Source organism: Clinocottus analis, unplaced genomic scaffold (assembly GCF_023055335.1).
Source record: "Clinocottus analis isolate CAN_PGR_092001 unplaced genomic scaffold, fCliAna1.0.p SCAF_325, whole genome shotgun sequence".
Lineage (NCBI taxonomy): Eukaryota > Metazoa > Chordata > Actinopteri > Perciformes > Cottidae > Clinocottus > Clinocottus analis.
Window position 1 is genome coordinate 1 of NW_027176071.1, and position 16,538 is coordinate 16,538.

General features: G+C 46.1%; 2 protein-coding genes and 1 pseudogene across 2 annotated transcripts; 2 read left to right on the forward strand and 1 right to left on the reverse strand.

Moving 5' to 3' along the window:
* Nucleotides 1-262: 262 nt before the first annotated feature.
* LOC137798929 (complement factor B-like) lies at nt 263-4,539 on the forward strand (annotated as a pseudogene).
* A 264-nt stretch (nt 4,540-4,803) lies between these two features.
* On the reverse strand, nt 4,804-11,190 carry LOC137798930 (bifunctional polynucleotide phosphatase/kinase-like). Its single transcript, XM_068595955.1, has 17 exons — nt 10,884-11,190; nt 10,293-10,339; nt 9,849-10,127; nt 8,838-9,113; nt 8,578-8,657; nt 8,440-8,497; nt 8,221-8,328; nt 8,053-8,124; nt 7,750-7,798; nt 7,242-7,312; nt 6,888-6,980; nt 6,697-6,793; nt 6,532-6,593; nt 6,040-6,149; nt 5,714-5,801; nt 5,312-5,379; nt 4,804-5,171 (listed from the first exon to the last, which is right to left on the reverse strand). Exons 1-17 carry the CDS (start codon nt 11,002-11,004, stop codon nt 5,051-5,053), a joined length of 1,800 nt encoding a protein of 599 aa, XP_068452056.1. The 5' UTR covers nt 11,005-11,190; the 3' UTR covers nt 4,804-5,050.
* A 298-nt stretch (nt 11,191-11,488) lies between these two features.
* On the forward strand, nt 11,489-16,521 carry LOC137798931 (TRPM8 channel-associated factor homolog). Its single transcript, XM_068595956.1, has 9 exons — nt 11,489-11,555; nt 12,287-12,359; nt 12,643-13,328; nt 13,677-13,893; nt 13,994-14,285; nt 15,258-15,559; nt 15,663-15,837; nt 16,020-16,114; nt 16,270-16,521. Exons 3-9 carry the CDS (start codon nt 12,682-12,684, stop codon nt 16,519-16,521), a joined length of 1,980 nt encoding a protein of 659 aa, XP_068452057.1. The 5' UTR covers nt 11,489-11,555; nt 12,287-12,359; nt 12,643-12,681.
* The last annotated feature ends 17 nt before the right edge of the window (nt 16,522-16,538 follow it).

Below are 16,538 nucleotides of genomic sequence, written 5' to 3' on the forward strand. Positions count from 1 at the left end.
TGAGAGCGGGAGGATTTTCACGCACGGTTTCCAAAAGGTTACGGTTGCTTTTCTTTCAAAAGGTCACTCAAGTTGGAAGCAATAAGGTAGCAATCTGCAACTTGACCACTAGATGGCAGCAAATCCCACGCACTGCGCCTTTAAAGCAACAGAAGCTACGTTTCAAGATATAAAAAAAAACAGAGACAAGCAGGCAATTGGGCATCTAAGCAGCGGCAGTGAAATATTATTTTCAAAGTAAACCATCCGTCCTTCACTGCAGGCCCGAATACCTTTGACTCTGCCAGCGTCGTGGCGGCCGCCATGGCGGCGTCCTTAGCCGGAGTCATGGACGTGACCTCACCGGACTCCAAAAGGAAAGGTGCCATTCGCAATTAGACATAATACATAAAACCTAAAGAGCAACTCGCTGAATTCAACTGCAATGTGTGTGTGTGTGTGTGTGTGTGTAAGGTGAAATCTCCCTCGGCCGGACCGTCCGCGTGGCTGAAGGCAGTCGTATGAACGTCTACATTTTACTGGACACATCGGGAAGCATCAGAGAGCAGGACTTTGAATTATCCAGAGGCGCCACCATCGCTCTCGTCCAAAAGGTCCAGACAATAAAACACATTGTTGTGTTCCTGTGTGTGTGTGTGTGTGAGAAACATATCGCCTTCATGTCTCCTCCATTTCCCTGCTAGTTGGACAGCTACGAGGTGCAGCTGAAGTTCCACGTCTTGTCCTTCGCCAGCGAGGCCAGAGACATCGTGGACATCAGAGACGCGGACACGAGCGGCAGCGTGGACGACGTCGTGTACAACCTGGAGCAGTTCGACTACCACAGTAGGACTCGTCGTGGTCGTCGCCGCTTCCTGTTCAAAGTCCAAACTGAAAACATGCGTTTGACGGTTCACACTGTCTGTTCGCCCGCAGGCCACGGGAGCAGGACGGGCACCAACCTCCACGCCGCGCTGCGGCGCGTCGGCGAGGTGATGAGCTACTTGAAGAACAGCGGCGGGAACCGTTTCAACGAGACGCAGAACATCGTCATCATAGAGACGGACGGTGAAGACACACACACACACACACAGACGTGTGAAAAAGCATCTGTTTTACATGGTTCCTCTTCCGCTCAGCGTGTCGCCGCCGCTCATTCTCTATCCGCGTCCGCAGGTCACTCCAACACCGGCAACAAGCCTCTGCTGGCCCTGAACCAGATCCGAAATCTGCTGGGCTACAGCCACACGACCCAGGATCACACCGACGAAACAATGCTGGGTATCAACGCTTCAATACACCTTACACACACACACACACAGTATTTACATTTGAGCTACGCTACTGATTCTAAAGAAACACTTTCACTGGTCAGAAGCAGCTTTATTGGTCATGTGTGTTTACACATATGTGGAATTTGACTCTTCGTACGTATATGTAAACACACGATTGTGATCATAAATCAGATGTGTTGGTTTTTAAGTGTGTGTGATGTGCATGTAAACCGGAGGCGGGCTGTGGATTTTCTACCTGTGCCTTCAATGCTACAGCTCGGTGCGGCGGAAAAATACTTCAAATACATTTAGTCTGTTTGTGAAAACCAATTAAATTATGAAATAGCTATAACTTTGTGATTCTGTTCAGGCCAACGGAGAAGACTCATCCTGTGAATACAAAAGGCAACGAGTCTTTATTTGTTGCGTTTTGTTCAGACGTCTATGTATTCGGTATCGGGGATCGAGTGAACAGAGATCAGCTGAACTCTTTAGCCTCGAAGAAACGCGGCGAGAAGCACGTCTTCGTGGTGAAGGACTTCCAGATCCTGGGCCACGTGTTCAACAGCATCATCAGTGAGTAGGAGTGTTATGCCCGTGAGTGTGTGTGTGTGTGTGTGTGTTCTGTCTTACACTACGAAGCTCATTGGAAGTGTAACACCGACACTTGACATGCTCGTGCTTCACCTCTCAGGCGACAAGAGCGTGACGATGTGTGGAGTCGCTCAGGAGCACGACGGGAAGCAGGCCCGCACCCGGCCCTGGCACGTCAGCTTGTTGACGGCGCCCAAGGTCAGTGACTCTCCGTCTGTTTGACATTTCAGATTGGCTATTTTCTTTTCTCTCGACGCTCTCCTCCCTCGTAGAAGGGGCCGTGCGTCGGGTCCATCGTGAGCCCGAACTGGGTGCTGACGGCCGCTCACTGCCTTGTCCGAGCCAGCACGGACGTCCCCGAGCAGCTGCACATACGGCACGGTCAGTACGGAGAAAAGCTTTCTGGAGATTCAGGGGGATTCAGGGGGAGCGAGAGAGAGAGAGAGAGAGAGAGAGAGAGAGAGAGAGAGAGAGAGAAAATAGCAAGAATGGACTGAAGAGGGGTGAAGCGGGCCGATGGGAAAACGGCTAAGTCGAGTGAAAAAAAGAATTTGTCCTGCAACAATCTTTAAGTAAATTAGCAGCAAAGCATAAAAACACACAGCAAAGTGTCAGAACAATGTATTGCCACGTAGGTTTTTTACATACAAGGAATTTGTCTTGGCGGAAACGATAGACACAAGAAATAGGAGCGTATTCAATTTACAATAGAACAAAAAATTTAAATAAAGTGCGGAGACAAACTTTAAACAAGTGTAAAGTGACAGGTGTGTATGAAGTATGAACACTAAGGTAATCATTACTTCCCAGGCGGTGCACATTTATACACACTTAACAGACATGACGGCTGGTTTCAAATGTTTTCTCATGATGTTGAAGCTGGAGAGGGACTTTTAGAAACATACAATCTGATGTAGAAACATACAGCAGTGCCCACCTGACACATGTTCACCTTGAGAGCACATGTCTAGCATAACATTTCTTTGGCTTCGGTGCTCTACAAAAAGCAAACGGCGGCTCTGGATCAGTTCTTTTCCTGTTTTCCGTCCTAACGAGCGGCTCCGTCCGGCTCCCAGGTGAGGGCATGGCGGTTTCCCAGAAGGTGCTCGTTCACCCGGAGTTCAACGTCAGGGCGCTCGCGCGCAGGAACGTGTCGGAGTTCTACGACTACGACGTCGCTCTGATTCAGGTGAACGGGAGCATCCCGCTCTCCTGGGGGGCCAGGTGAGACAGTGAACACACCTTACCTCACCTCACCTTACCTTACCTTACCTTACCTCACCGCAGAGCTAAACTCAGGATTTTAAATCAGAAGCTTTCAAAATTTTGAAATGAAAAGGGCGTGTCTGGAAATTTTTGCCATTTTCTAGCTTAAAAAAGGGAATAAATCTGTTGCAACTATCATATGTGTGTGTGTGTGTGTGTGTGTCTCCTACAACAGACCTATCTGCTTGCCGTGTACCATACCAGGGGATCGAGCCATGAAGAGAGTCAACTCCACCTGTCAGCAGCACAGTACGTGACCTTTTGACCTTTTCCGCCTCTCAAAAACCCCCCAAAAAAAGACATTGATATATTATAAAGAGTACGCGACGACTCGTTCCGTATCCTCTCATGATTCAGGGCAGGAGCTGCTCCCGCACGAGGAGACGCCCGCCTTCTTTATCCATAAGAACAGCAAACTCAAGCACACGCACGTCCACACGGGGAGTCAGGTGAGGTGACGGAGGGAAAAGAGAAACACGTCGTTGCGATCAAAAGCGTCAGTCGTTTTTTTTCTTCTTCTCGAAACCGTCGCGCAGAGGCCGAGCTGCGTGGAGAAAGCGAGGCGGACGCTCAGAGAGCCCACCGACGTGACCCTGGAGGAGTACGTACCCGACAGATTCCTCTGCTCCGGCGGATCCGCGGCGTACCAGGACGCCCTCAGCTGCAAAGGTCTGGACGCCGCGTCAGTGAATTCAGTTCAGTGCAGCGGTTCTCAAACTTTTCTCTGGCACGCCCCACTTTGGAGGAAGCAAAATGTCCTACTTTGTCCAAAAGAAAATGTAAATCCCTTCCAAGTAAACCAGATTGTCCAGTCATATACACATCTTGGGATCCATCTGGGTAGTAAATTAATCTGGAATAGGAACACTAGAGGAGGCGTAAATCCTTTCTTCATGTTTCTTATCAGGGGATCTTAGCTCGAGTGTTTTAACCAACACCTTTAGTTTAGTTTTTTAGATTCAGCCCCTCCATGTGTCTTGTTCCATGTGGCTTTTTCCTTTGTAATGTGTTTGTCTGCTGCGCACTGTGAACTTTGTCTGTTGTCGTCTGTATGGCTTTTGGGGATCAATAAAGTTTTCTAATCTTTACACCGGGGCGTCTCTCTCTTTGGCACAGGGGACTCCGGCGGATCCTTGTTTCTGCAGAAGAGGAAGCGCTACTTTCAGGTCAGAGAGGCACTTATTGAAGCTTTACTATATTATATTTATGAGTCATTTCAATCGGCACCATGTGGACGTTTTGTCTCGTTTCCATCCCCCAGGTGGGAGTCGTGAGCTGGGGCACGAGGGACCCGTGCAGCCAGACCCACAAGGACACGAAGCCGCCTCCAGACGGCCGGGACCTTCACATCGACCTGTTCCAGGTGATGCCCTGGCTGAAGCAGCATCTCGGGGAGGACGTGCAGTTCCTGCCGGATGTCGACTGAGAAGCAAGAGCGCGACGCGGGATTCAACGGTTTAGCGTTTAAAAAAAAAGTAAAATGGCTGCAGAGGTTTATCAGTAACAAGTGTCTTTCTCTTCTTTGTTAAACAGAAGAAACTGGCACAGACTTCTTTCTTTTAGTGCTAACAGTTTGATGAAAGACCTTTTATCTGTGCGAGGAATGTTGGAATAATCACAGACATTGATGTCAAGTTGTTTTTCCCAAAGCTTTATTGTCAAAAGTATAACATGATTTTCACAGCTGTGGTGTAAAATCACTTTTTCAAGGGGACGGAAGCTTCTTTTTCATACAAAACATTAAAAAGAAAAGTAATTATTGTTGTTTTTAGTGATTCTTTCTTACCCCAACATATAATGGAAATATACACGTACATTCGTATGACTACGTCGAGTTGGTAAGAGCCCAAACGAGCTGAAGCTAACAGACTAACTTGGTCTCACTCTTTTGTTTTTCCTGTGAGGATTTGAAAGGCGTTAGGAAGCCGGCCGGCCAATCAGCCCTCTGAAAACTGCCGGTACAAAGTCTCTGATTGGCCGTCCTTGAAGTTCGGGACAAAGTGGATCTGCAGGATCTCGCAGAATCCCTCGGTGAGCGCAGGAGCCACGAAGTGTTTCCTGTCCAGACAGAGAGTCAGAGGTCAGAGGTCAACACCAGAGACGATGCTGAGAAGAGCTTCTACTGCAGGGATTTAAACCCCCACTGTGTCAGAATCTCATTTCAACACAGAAACAAATACAATCTGAGCATCACTTACTTGTAATGGTGGAAAATCATGTCGCTGACCTTGGCGTGTTTAGTGTTCGATGGAGCCATCTCACGGAACTGAGAACAACAAGGCGTTAAAATAATAATAATAATAAATAATGTTTATAAAATACAAAAACTAAATAATTACAAAATCACAAATGAAATAAAATAAATAAATAACGTACAAAAACTAAATAATTATAAATAAAATAAATAAATGAAATACAAAAACTAAAATTACAAATTTAATGAAACAAATAAATAAATAAAATAAATCCATATTACAATAAATAACAGACAAAAAGTAAATAATTCCAAATGAAATAAATAAATAAAATAAAATAAAACAAATAAAATAACCCCTGCCAGAATCAAACAAACCAAAGCGTGGAGAGGAGGAGCGACGTACCCGGTTGTTGTGCTTGGCCTCCTCCAGAGAGGCTGAGAAGTGGAAACAGCGACACTGCACACCTGCTGCCTTCGCCACGTCCACATACCTGGAAAACACACGCAGGGTATTTATTTATTTACTGGGTTCACAAACAAAGAAAAACAATTGCAGGTACAAGCTGCAGGCCGCAGCGACTTGTGTGTTTGAACCAGATTAAAGAGCCGGAAGAGGATTAAAAAGGACCCAGAGGGATGCACTCCAGAGAGAGAGAGATCCTGAGCGTATATGCACACTGAAACATGCAGGGACACACACACACAGACACACAATGAGTTGTGCTTCACCGTTTGCGAGACTCGGGGTCTGGGTTGGTGTTGTCCACAGCGACGCTGCGGCCTTCTTTCAGGGCGCGCTCGCACGCCGAAACGCAGCTCTGCCACGAACCGAGTGTGTCCTGATAGAGAAAGAAACAATGAGTCACCGGGGACTTCAAGGACTTCACCTTGAATGAGGAAGGTAGCGCAGTAGCAGCACTTTAGCAGCACTTAAATGTCTCTTACTGATCGCACTTTGTAGTTTGACTTTATTAAAGAAATTGTACTTTCCTGATTCTTGTTGGCACTCACGGTTGAATGCACTTATTGTGAGTCGCTTTAGATAAAAGCGTCAGCTAAATGACATGTAATTTAAAGGAAAGAGCCAAAAAATCATAATGACCTTTGTGTTGGCGTTTCTCATTATTGTTCTAATAACAGCATCTTTAAAACAGTTACGCAACGTGTGTGTGGAAGCAGAAAAGCTGGAATGAAACCAGATGTTCTTTAAAACCCGCTCACCCTGTTGACGTACACGTAGCCTTTGGGGACGACGTGGGCGTGGAAGAAGGTGGATTTCCCGGCTGTGCGGGAAGAGAGGAGGAAACAAGGTGAACGTGGTGTTGGTGTGAGGGAAGGGAAGAGGAGGCGTGCGTCGTGAGGGTTAAACCGCCCGTTGTCTCTCACATGCAGGGAAACCCACGGCCACGACGACCTCGGTGCTGCCGGAGGTCAGCGAGGCGGTCGGAGGGTCGTACAGCGCGGCGGCGGAGCCAAGCGTCCTCTGGAGGTTCAGGTAAAGAAGAACATGAAGATTCTCAACAAACCGAAGAAGAAACACACACACAGTGCACAGCGAGTATGTTCACTGTACTCACAGGGTCAAAGCTAGGCAGGCTGTAGGGGGCGCTCTTCCAGCCCAGGAAGTACTCCTCTGGGGTGTGGAACTGCACTCCGATGTTCAGAGCAAACTGCAAAAACCAAAAAAAAAGGAAGAAACTTCTAAGTAAACGCTCACATTGGTTTAAATTCTTATCTTTCACTCATTAGGGTTCAATAGGAAGCATGTAGTGACATTTAGGATGACACACACACACACACTCACACACGACCCTCAAGGCAGGATTGTGAGGAGCGGCATGTAGCGTTTGAATATGGCATCAGTGAAGCCACCTGTGAGCAGGAGTGTGAATGGCTGAGGCGACGCCTCTAATGAATCCATCACGTCTCACCAGTCGGTCGCTGCAGGAGAAATCCTTCTTCTTCCTCCCTGGAGCCCAGTTCTCTGGCCTTCCTGCAGCATCTGAGCACACACACTGGAAGTTAGACGCAGACAAAGGAACAGACACCTGCACCACTCTGCTGTCTTTAAAAAAATATTCATCTGGTTTATTCTATATAATATGTGTGTGTGTATGACGAGAGAAATGTGAGACCGGAGCTAATAGAGCTGATTCTGTATGTGTGTCTCTGTGTGAGTGTGTGTGTGAGTGAGTGTGAGTCAGTGAGTGAGTGTGTTGTGTGAGCTAGCAAGACGGTTATTTTTGTTGCATTTCTGCACTTTTATGATTAGTTTTTTGGTGTAGCATTAAACAAAAATCAGCTTCAAGATTTCAGCTAGTTTGTTTTTCGGGTTTAAGGAAGTAGGCTTGATCCAAAAGTTGAATGCGATACCATATCAGACCACTGAGAGGCGCGGAAAGTTTATCCTGTTGTGCGACACACACACACAACGCTCACCTCCGACGTAGAACGTCTCCGTCTTGTCCACGGTCACGCCGCCGTTGGCCTGAGCACGAAACACCAGAGAAGTCAGAGTTAAAACCAGAAACGACTGTTTATTGTCAAACAGGACCTCGCCGATGGGATTAAAGGGCGGCTCTCGTGACTCATCTGAATTTGCGTGCAGTGATGATCACTTTTGTTTCCCTCCGTCGCCGTGCAAACACGGCACCCGAGGCGTGGCGCTTCTACAACACGGGTGTGTGTTCATATTAATCCCTCTCTCTCTCTCTCTCTCTCTCTCTCTCTCTTAACATTCACCTTCTCACACAGGTGATTCCACATTCCTATCACCGGCTTCCTGTAGACTCCAGGGCTGGTGGAGACGAACACCTGAGACGCAGAGACACACGCGTCCGTTGGTTTTGAACAATAAATCAGGAGAACGGCGAGAGTCAGAAAAAAAAAAAAACCCGCAACACGACCGACCTGCACGGGGAGCTGCAGCGCGGCGAGGATGTCCTCCACTTTGGACTTGAAGTCGTCTGGTTGCAGTTTGCCTCGAGCGATCCCCATCTGGTTGGTGAAGAACACCACCTGTAGGAGGCGGAGAGAGAGAGGGGGGGAGGGGGGACGGGGGTAAAACACAGTGACACATTGCACAGGTTGCTACATCTTCTAAACTGTTGCATTGTGGGTAATCCTCACCTTGAATCCTCTCTTGAGCAAGCTGGCCAGCCGGGGCTGAATCTCAGGGTACAGGATCCTGATCAATGGACGCAAAAGCTGATCAATATTACGATGAATCAGAGAGAGACTATTTCAAAAGGGAAGGTGCAGACAAACCTCCAGTCGTCTGGAGAAGTGGGAAAGACTTTCCCCGACTTGGTGGTGATGATGCAGCCGTCGATGTCAAACCCAGCAATCTGCACGACGAACAATAAAACAATAAACTGCAAACCACAATTATTTTCATTTTTGATCAGAAAAGATGGAAATGGATGGATTAAAGTTTTCAACCACAAAACTCTCTGATCTCAGACGCTGAAACCGGTTTCAGCTGGAGGATTAATCACTGAAGCCGCTCTATTGGAAACGGCTCCCACCTTTTCACTCCCTCTGACGCCAGCAGCCGTGTAGAGCATCAGGCTGCCGATCTGCTCCCAGCTGCTCTGGAGACATTCCTTCGAAGAGGATGAAGAGGACGACGAAGGCCGGGTGCCGTTACCGCTCTGCGTCATCGACTTCTCTGCCAACTCCTGCAGCTGCTTGAGCTTCTCCTCCACCATTCTCTCCTCGTCCTCATCTTCGTCCTCCTCTCCTCGTCTTTGGCGCTTCACCTCAGGGCCTCCGCTCTCTGGACTCAGATGTCTTTTAGTGGACTTTACAGGAGAAAAAAAACATTATTATTATTAAAGTTGCTAGTCTTCAAAGTTGTTATATTTACAGGAGTAGGCAAATAAGATACATTAAATAATACATGTGTTGAAACAACAAGGAGTAATTTGAAAAACTGGATTAAAATACAGTTTAAATAATGTTGCAAATTCTCTTTAAACGGATTCAATTTCATTCTGTGGCACCAAAATGTTAATCTTTCTTGTGATCCAGTGTTAACTTTGAACTTACACATGTGTTTTTATTTTATTTTTAATGAATTGAGCAAAAATAATCAATTCCCTTCCAGAAATTTAAAGGACAGATTAAACCGAGAATCTGAGTTTTATGACGATGGCGCTGAATTTCTCTCAAGAAACCAGTTCAGCTCAGTGGGGATTTGTTTTTTATCTTCTTTTATTTGGCCATTTTGTTCCATTTATTCAACCAACAAGGAATCAAAAGTTCTCTCTCGGGCCGATACAAGTGACATCATGCTAACTAACTGACTTTTGAGATAGCTTGCAATTGTGTTCAGGAACACAGAGCAGCTTAAACTTAATGATTCCCTCTTTTGATTCTCTCTTTTATAGTCTCTTTACTAGATCCAGACAGCAAGCACAATAATATATGTATGTTAGTTTAGGTAAGCGAGCATCTGGCTTCACTCGGACTAAAACTAAGACAACATCCTTGTTGGTGCCCTAATATGTGTCAATACAATAATTAACATGTGAGACCTTCATGGGAGAGGTAGAAAAGAAATCCTTTAAACTGCGTTTGGGGATTGAACTGGACTGCGGCCCTTTGTCTTTCCCGGTCCTTCCTCCTTTTGTCTTGTCGGTGGCTTTCAGGCCTTTCTGTGCGCTGCTGGGGGCCGTTCCGTTTGAGCTCGGGGAGTAGTGCAGTTTAAACGGGTGGCTCTGGTAAACCAGGAAGAGGGTGCCACCGTGGCTGAGTTTACCGGACTGGCTCCGGCCCAGTTTCTCACCGTCCAGGAAACTGGGATTGGCCCCCAACTGTTGGAAGAAAAATAAGATATGCGTGAGCTTTGGAGCGCATCCTGTATGCATACACAGCTAGTTCAAAGGGTGTTGGATAGCCAGGGTGTGTCTAGACGATGACATAACTAAGTGAATCATGAACTGTGCCAATGGGATGGGACTCCAGGTTTGTTTTCATACCTGAGTGACAACAACATCCTGGTCTGCGTAGCAAGCCACCACCTTCACTGAAAGAAACCCAAGGAAAACACCTATTACCATAATGGATACTCACAGACACATAAACACACACAGTTGGATGTTCATTTGGAGCAGAATGGTGACAATTTTTGAGAATTATTTAATAGACTAATCCACTTTTTTAAGCAATAATGCAGAAACATGCAATGTGCATGTCAGCTTTACTAAATGTCCCTTAATAGACGAGATGACTAATCGAGAACAAAAGCAGATGAATCAATAATGACAGATGATTGCAGCTCTGTATTATTTACATAGGCACAACTACTGTGGCGAGATACTGAAGACACCTTTTCTATCAATGTTGGTATTTGCTTCCCCATCGAGGGTCTAATTTCATTATTTTCATGAAGAAAAAAAAAAGCAGTGTTGAATTACTTGCTTTTAAATTAAACTCAGCAACTTCTCCACGTGCACTCTCACTGTTATTATAAGCAGAATTAATTAATGGCTTGTGAACTGCTTTCACGCCAAATGGGCTGCGTGAAGTGTATTTCTTCGCGTGAGGTGTCATAAATAAAACGTCCTCACCCTGGTGCCTGGAGCACTTCTTGTCGGTGACTCCGGTGTCCGGGCCCCGGCCCAGAATCACTGCCCGTCCGTCCTGCAGCGGGACCCGAGCTCCAGAGCGGCCAACCAGCGTGCACGACATCTCCGCGAGCGGCTCCCACTTTGAGCTTTAATGGCGTGTTTGTGGAAGATTTAATTAATTTAAAAAGTATGAACCGAAACACAGAAACAATATACTTATCACACGGAGGCGCCCGCGTTTATTACACGCGTGACACGTTACTATGTTTTGCTACAACTTCTTTGTATCTAGCCGGTTGTCAGTGAAGCAAACCGGATGGGGGCTTATTTTGAGGGTGCACCCGCTGTCCAGGGTGAAAATAGGCTCGTTTGGAAACGTGACGTCCTTGAATGTTCCGCTCATGATTTTTGAGTTTTCCGGGATTTCAAACGTCTTATAATTCTTGATGATTGTCAGAAAATAAAAGCCACGCCCCCACCACGGTAAAGTATACTTCATCTCATTGAATTCAGATTGTTTTTAAAAAAAAGTAAAAATGTTGTTTATTCTGCATCGTAATGAGTTTCGGGCTTGAGTGTTGTGTAGCACAGAAAGTTAACATACCTGAGCGACTGAGCTGTTTGCGTCTCCACCCAGTCTGTCAGACAAAAGTAAAAGAGAAAGAGAAAAAGGTAAGATCAAGACACACGCATGAAATAAGACAAGATGACACATTTTCTATTCCTGTACTTACTTCCTAGTTTGGATGCATCACTTCTATATGCGCATAGATTTGTCTAATTAGAAAGAAATGCCAGATCGTCACCTTTCCTTCTTGTTATACTATTTAATCTTATGTTTTTAATGACTCTACTATGGCATATTTTCGAAACACGGTTTGTGACTATACTAATGTAATGTTTGTTGAAGAAAACCTTTTGGTTTTTACTTTAGTTTGTTTAATTTAGATGCGACATAGAAAATGTTTCAGACATATTTCAGCAGAGCGTTCATGTTATATTCACGTTATTTCTAACTTTATATTCAAAATGTGCCATATTGAAAAGAATTAGAATAGCCCCACACAACACAGACTTTTGACATTGAAAGAGGGGGTGCTGGTGTTTGCAAAAAGCAGATATATTATACTATTCAACCATCATTTAAACACATATGGTCTTGCTGCTTTATTTTACTGCCACTATGTTGTGCTCTAAACATCCACAAACATGTACTGCCCCGACAGGATAAGCAGGTTCAGGGTGTATTCACACACTGCGCATGATGACAGACGAATGGGTTTATACAGACTATCTATTGATGTTTGAACTGGTTGTAGTCACTGAAGTCCCACCTCCTGTTTTTATTCTCCACCAACTACTCAATGCTGTTCTCACTTCTTTTCCCTCTTTTCTCCTGTCAGCTGGTGTCCTTGTTGGATTGCCTGTCTGGAAAACTGTCTCATAATACAAGCAGAAAGACAACTTGAATTTCAGGTAAGACAAATACTTTTTGCTTTTAGGTGTTGTTTTGGGGTAAACACCTGGTACCTATGCTATCAGCAGTAGAACAATATATATATATATATATATATATATATATATATAGTATATATATATACATATATATATATATATATATATATATATATATATATATATATATATATATATTACAATATGTAAATAAAACAAGTTGTTGATTTAATCTAAATCTGTCAACTACACAACATACATCTAGGTGCAACTGTTTAACTACACATCTGACTTTACTCTTCAGCCTCTTCATCCGATCTTCAGAGCATCGATCCTTCTCGCCATGTCCACCCAAACCAAGGAAAATCCCCTTGAAGGGGCCTATGTGACCCTGATGAGAGGCATGAGAGAGCTGGACCTCCGTGGCCCCTTGGTCCCCAGTGACCTGGTGCTGACTGGAGACCACGCCTTTCCTTTAGCAATGAACAGCAAAGGTCAGGTCCTGATGGCGGCCTCTCTGTACGGCCGTGGGAGGATTGTGGTCCTGGGTCACGAGGGCTACCTGACCACCTTTCCTGCTCTGGTGGAGAACGCTCTGACCTGGCTGAGAGGAGACAGATCCGACAATGTCTCTGTGGGGGTCCACACAAACGTCAAGAAAGCCGCCGATAACCTCAGCAAATCCAGCTTCCAGGTCACCGTTGTCGGGGCCTTTAGTGACAATCGGGCGGTTGGTGTGTACGTGACGGACGCCTACAGCGTTGGTGCGGACGTGAAGGACCTGGTGGCTTTTATGAAAGCCGGAGGAGGAGTGCTGCTGGCAGGGCAGGCGTGGAGCTGGTCTGCAGACCACCCGAAAGAGAACGCGCTGCTTCAGTTCGATGGCAATAAGGTTTCTGGTGTATCAGGGATCTACTTCTCTGACCACGCGGGTGAGGTAGAGTGCCTGCCTGTCTACCCGCAGATTCCATCTTCCTGGATGGCCGTCGTGTGAGTGTTTAATGTACTTTTCATGTATTGTTTTTAATCTTAAAACCTCTCTGCATTCTTGGCCCTCCACTTTTCAATCGTAATATCAATATAGAACATGTTTTTGTGTATAATATAACAAATATAATGTATAATGAATATATTAGAATGTAATTACTTTCATAATAATATAAAACTGTTTGTCAAATGTGTTTGTCCAAATATTCTTTTGTCAGGATGTTTGTGATGAAGATGAAAATATCCCATTAGACTATCAAAAAGTTTGAAAAATTAAAAAAATGTGATCGATACACTCATTTAATACACTTAACAACATAGTCGACATCTATCTTTCTCTTTCAAATACAGGCTCGGTAAGGATTTTGAGGATGACTTGCAGTTCTTACTGCAGGGGATTTCAGAGTTTGACCTCCAAGGTGGAATGCTGGCTTCTGAGGTTCTGGTCCACGGCCCGCTGGCCTTTCCCATCGGGACCACGACCGGTGGACAGCCATTCCTGGCAGGAACCTACTATGGGCAGGGACGAGTCATTGTGGTCACACATGAAGGGGTTCTGGGACGAGAGGTGGAGTTTACATCAGAGTCATAAGTCATAAGTTCTGGCGTGCCAAATAATGAGATGGGTGCTGATCTGCCTTTCTTGTAATAACTTCCTTTTATTGCAGGCACTGGCTCCATTTTGGAAAAATGCTCTTCATTGGCTGGATGAAGGTCGGCAAGGGGTCGTCGGTGTCGCGCCAAACGTCGCCTTCGACATTCTCAACAAGTCGGGATTGCGGTGCGAGAAGACTAACTTCAGAGAAGACCTGAGCGTATTTGTGTGCACAGCGTACAGCGATGATCACAAGGAGGAAATCCAACAGTTTGTGGCAGAGGGAGGAGGCCTGCTGATCGGTGGACACGCCTGGTACTGGGCACAGTCGCACCCTGGGGAAAACGAAGTAACAGATTTCCCAGGTATGATAGTGCACCAGCAGAGTCGCATTCGACACTGCCGAGTTTGTTCCACGCTGATATAACGCAATGCATACAAAGCAGAATGTTTATCTTGGCGTGATAATGTATTGGGCAATGTGTGGCACATCGACACACTATCTCCTCCACAAACGGGACGATTATGGGCTGTGTTATGCTTAAAAAAGTGCTTTACAACATGTTTTCTGACCACATCTAAAAGGTAAGAGTGTTTATACCGGATCCAAAGTCTTGGCCGGTCGTCTTTGAGAGGGGAGAGATGCAATTCATAGTACATCAGCATCTGGCTGTGACCATAAAAAAGTGCCACTGATAGAAGTGAAAAAAGATTTTCTCGCCTCTGCACAGTTCAACCAGAGCAAATTGGCGCCATCAAGAGGCAACCAGCTGAATGACCACTGGAGTTGTTGGTTCAGTGGCTGCAAAAGAAAGGTGCCAAAATGCAGGAGAGCAGGTGCTGCCTGGATCATTTCAGCAGTTTAATGGAAGAGGGGTACATTTGCAATGAGGCCAAAGTGCCTAAATGAGCCGTTTGGACACAGGGCAGGAAGACACAAGCACTCGGGGGAGAAGGATGCTTGAGCACTACTGTAAGGACGTAGGAGAATGGTCTGCAAAAGGCCCAGGGACTTAGTGATTAAGGGGAGATGGTAAGGTAAAGTCCCACACAATGGCATTCACTAGGAGTAGGACAGGCACTCTGGTTGATGAGTTAAAGGCATGACCAAACACAGGAAGCCGGGGTCGGGAGGCAAGAGTCATGAGTTTGAAATGACTAGACGTTAAAATACACAAAAGATCGAGAGACAGAAGACACTGTTTGATGTCCAGAAAGAGAACATAGTTTCCCATTGATAGGCCATTTTGCATAGCCAAACATTCTAGGAACCCACCCTAAACTTAATAGTTTCAACAATGAGTTAATCAAATCGGGTTTGCTGGGATGTCTTTCAGGGAACAAAATCCTGAACACAATGGGCTTGACCTTGTTGAGGCATACCGTCGGTGGAGGTTTATACGAGGCCCCCGTGCCAAGCAAGGCCATCAAAGACTCCTACCACTTCCGCCACCTCCTGCACCGCTTCGCCAAGCACGTGTCTCACAGCGTGGAGCTGGACAAGCACGAGGAGGAGCACCTCAAGAGGCTGGGCAGGGACTGCGGCACCTTCTTGAACATGAAGGCTCACGAGTGCCCCTCCTATAAACAGGTGCTGTCCACCCTCACTTACATCGTGATGCAGTCGGACATGCCTCAGGTGAGTCGACGAAGTAACACAAAAGCTCGACGGACTTGTTCCAGTCGAGCGGCACAAAAGCTGAGGTGTGTCACGGCGACACCTTTGCGTTCTTTCTTTCCAGGTGTGCCACGACTGTCCTGTGAAGAGTCCCAAAGACCACCTGCTCCTCAGTCTGGGGTCAGAGGTGTATAAGGTCTGCTCAGATCCGGAGGCCCTTCTGCCCTACCTGATCAGGGACAACCCCTTGATGCCAGTCGTCTACAACCACAAAATCAAGATCGATGTCAACACGGCAGGTCAGACCTCGTTGTTGTGGACAAACTGTTTGTGAGCTACAACTTTCATGCAGAATGAGCACAGTTGTGATACTCTTCTTTGAAATAATTGGTGTTAGAGAAGTATCCCCATGATTCCTGCAACCTAGCAGTGCGTGTTGACCACAAGTCATGTTGAATTATGTGTGTTGTTTGTGTGTCAGCTGGATTGGAGTGGATCAGTACAGGGCTCTACCTCTCTCCTGGTATGAAGACCTACATTTCCCTGCCAGCAGAGATTGTCAACAAAGACTGGAAGGTGCTGTACACAAATAAGTTTATAGTGTGTTTATATTTAACAAATCGGCTCCTTGTCGTCCTTGGTATCTAAGAAGAGGAGAGTCAACGGGTCTTGTGGGGTATGAATATTACAAAAACTACACTTGACAGTCAGTAACACGCTTTCCTCCTCAGATCCAGATCGGCTGTCAAACAGACTACCTGAAGGGCGACGACTTGAAGAGAGCACCATGTGTTCACGAGCGATTTCCCATCACCTCCCAGATGATGCAGGTGTGGAACCTGTGGGGTGGGCTCCTCTACCTGTTGGCTCCACCCAACACAAAGGTGGAGGGGGCAGAGGCCACAGTGCAGATGGCTGTACCCGCACCACACTACAAATCTGGTGAGTCCGTGGTGGATCACACAAATCCCCACATGGGGTGAACGGCAGATGTGTAGGG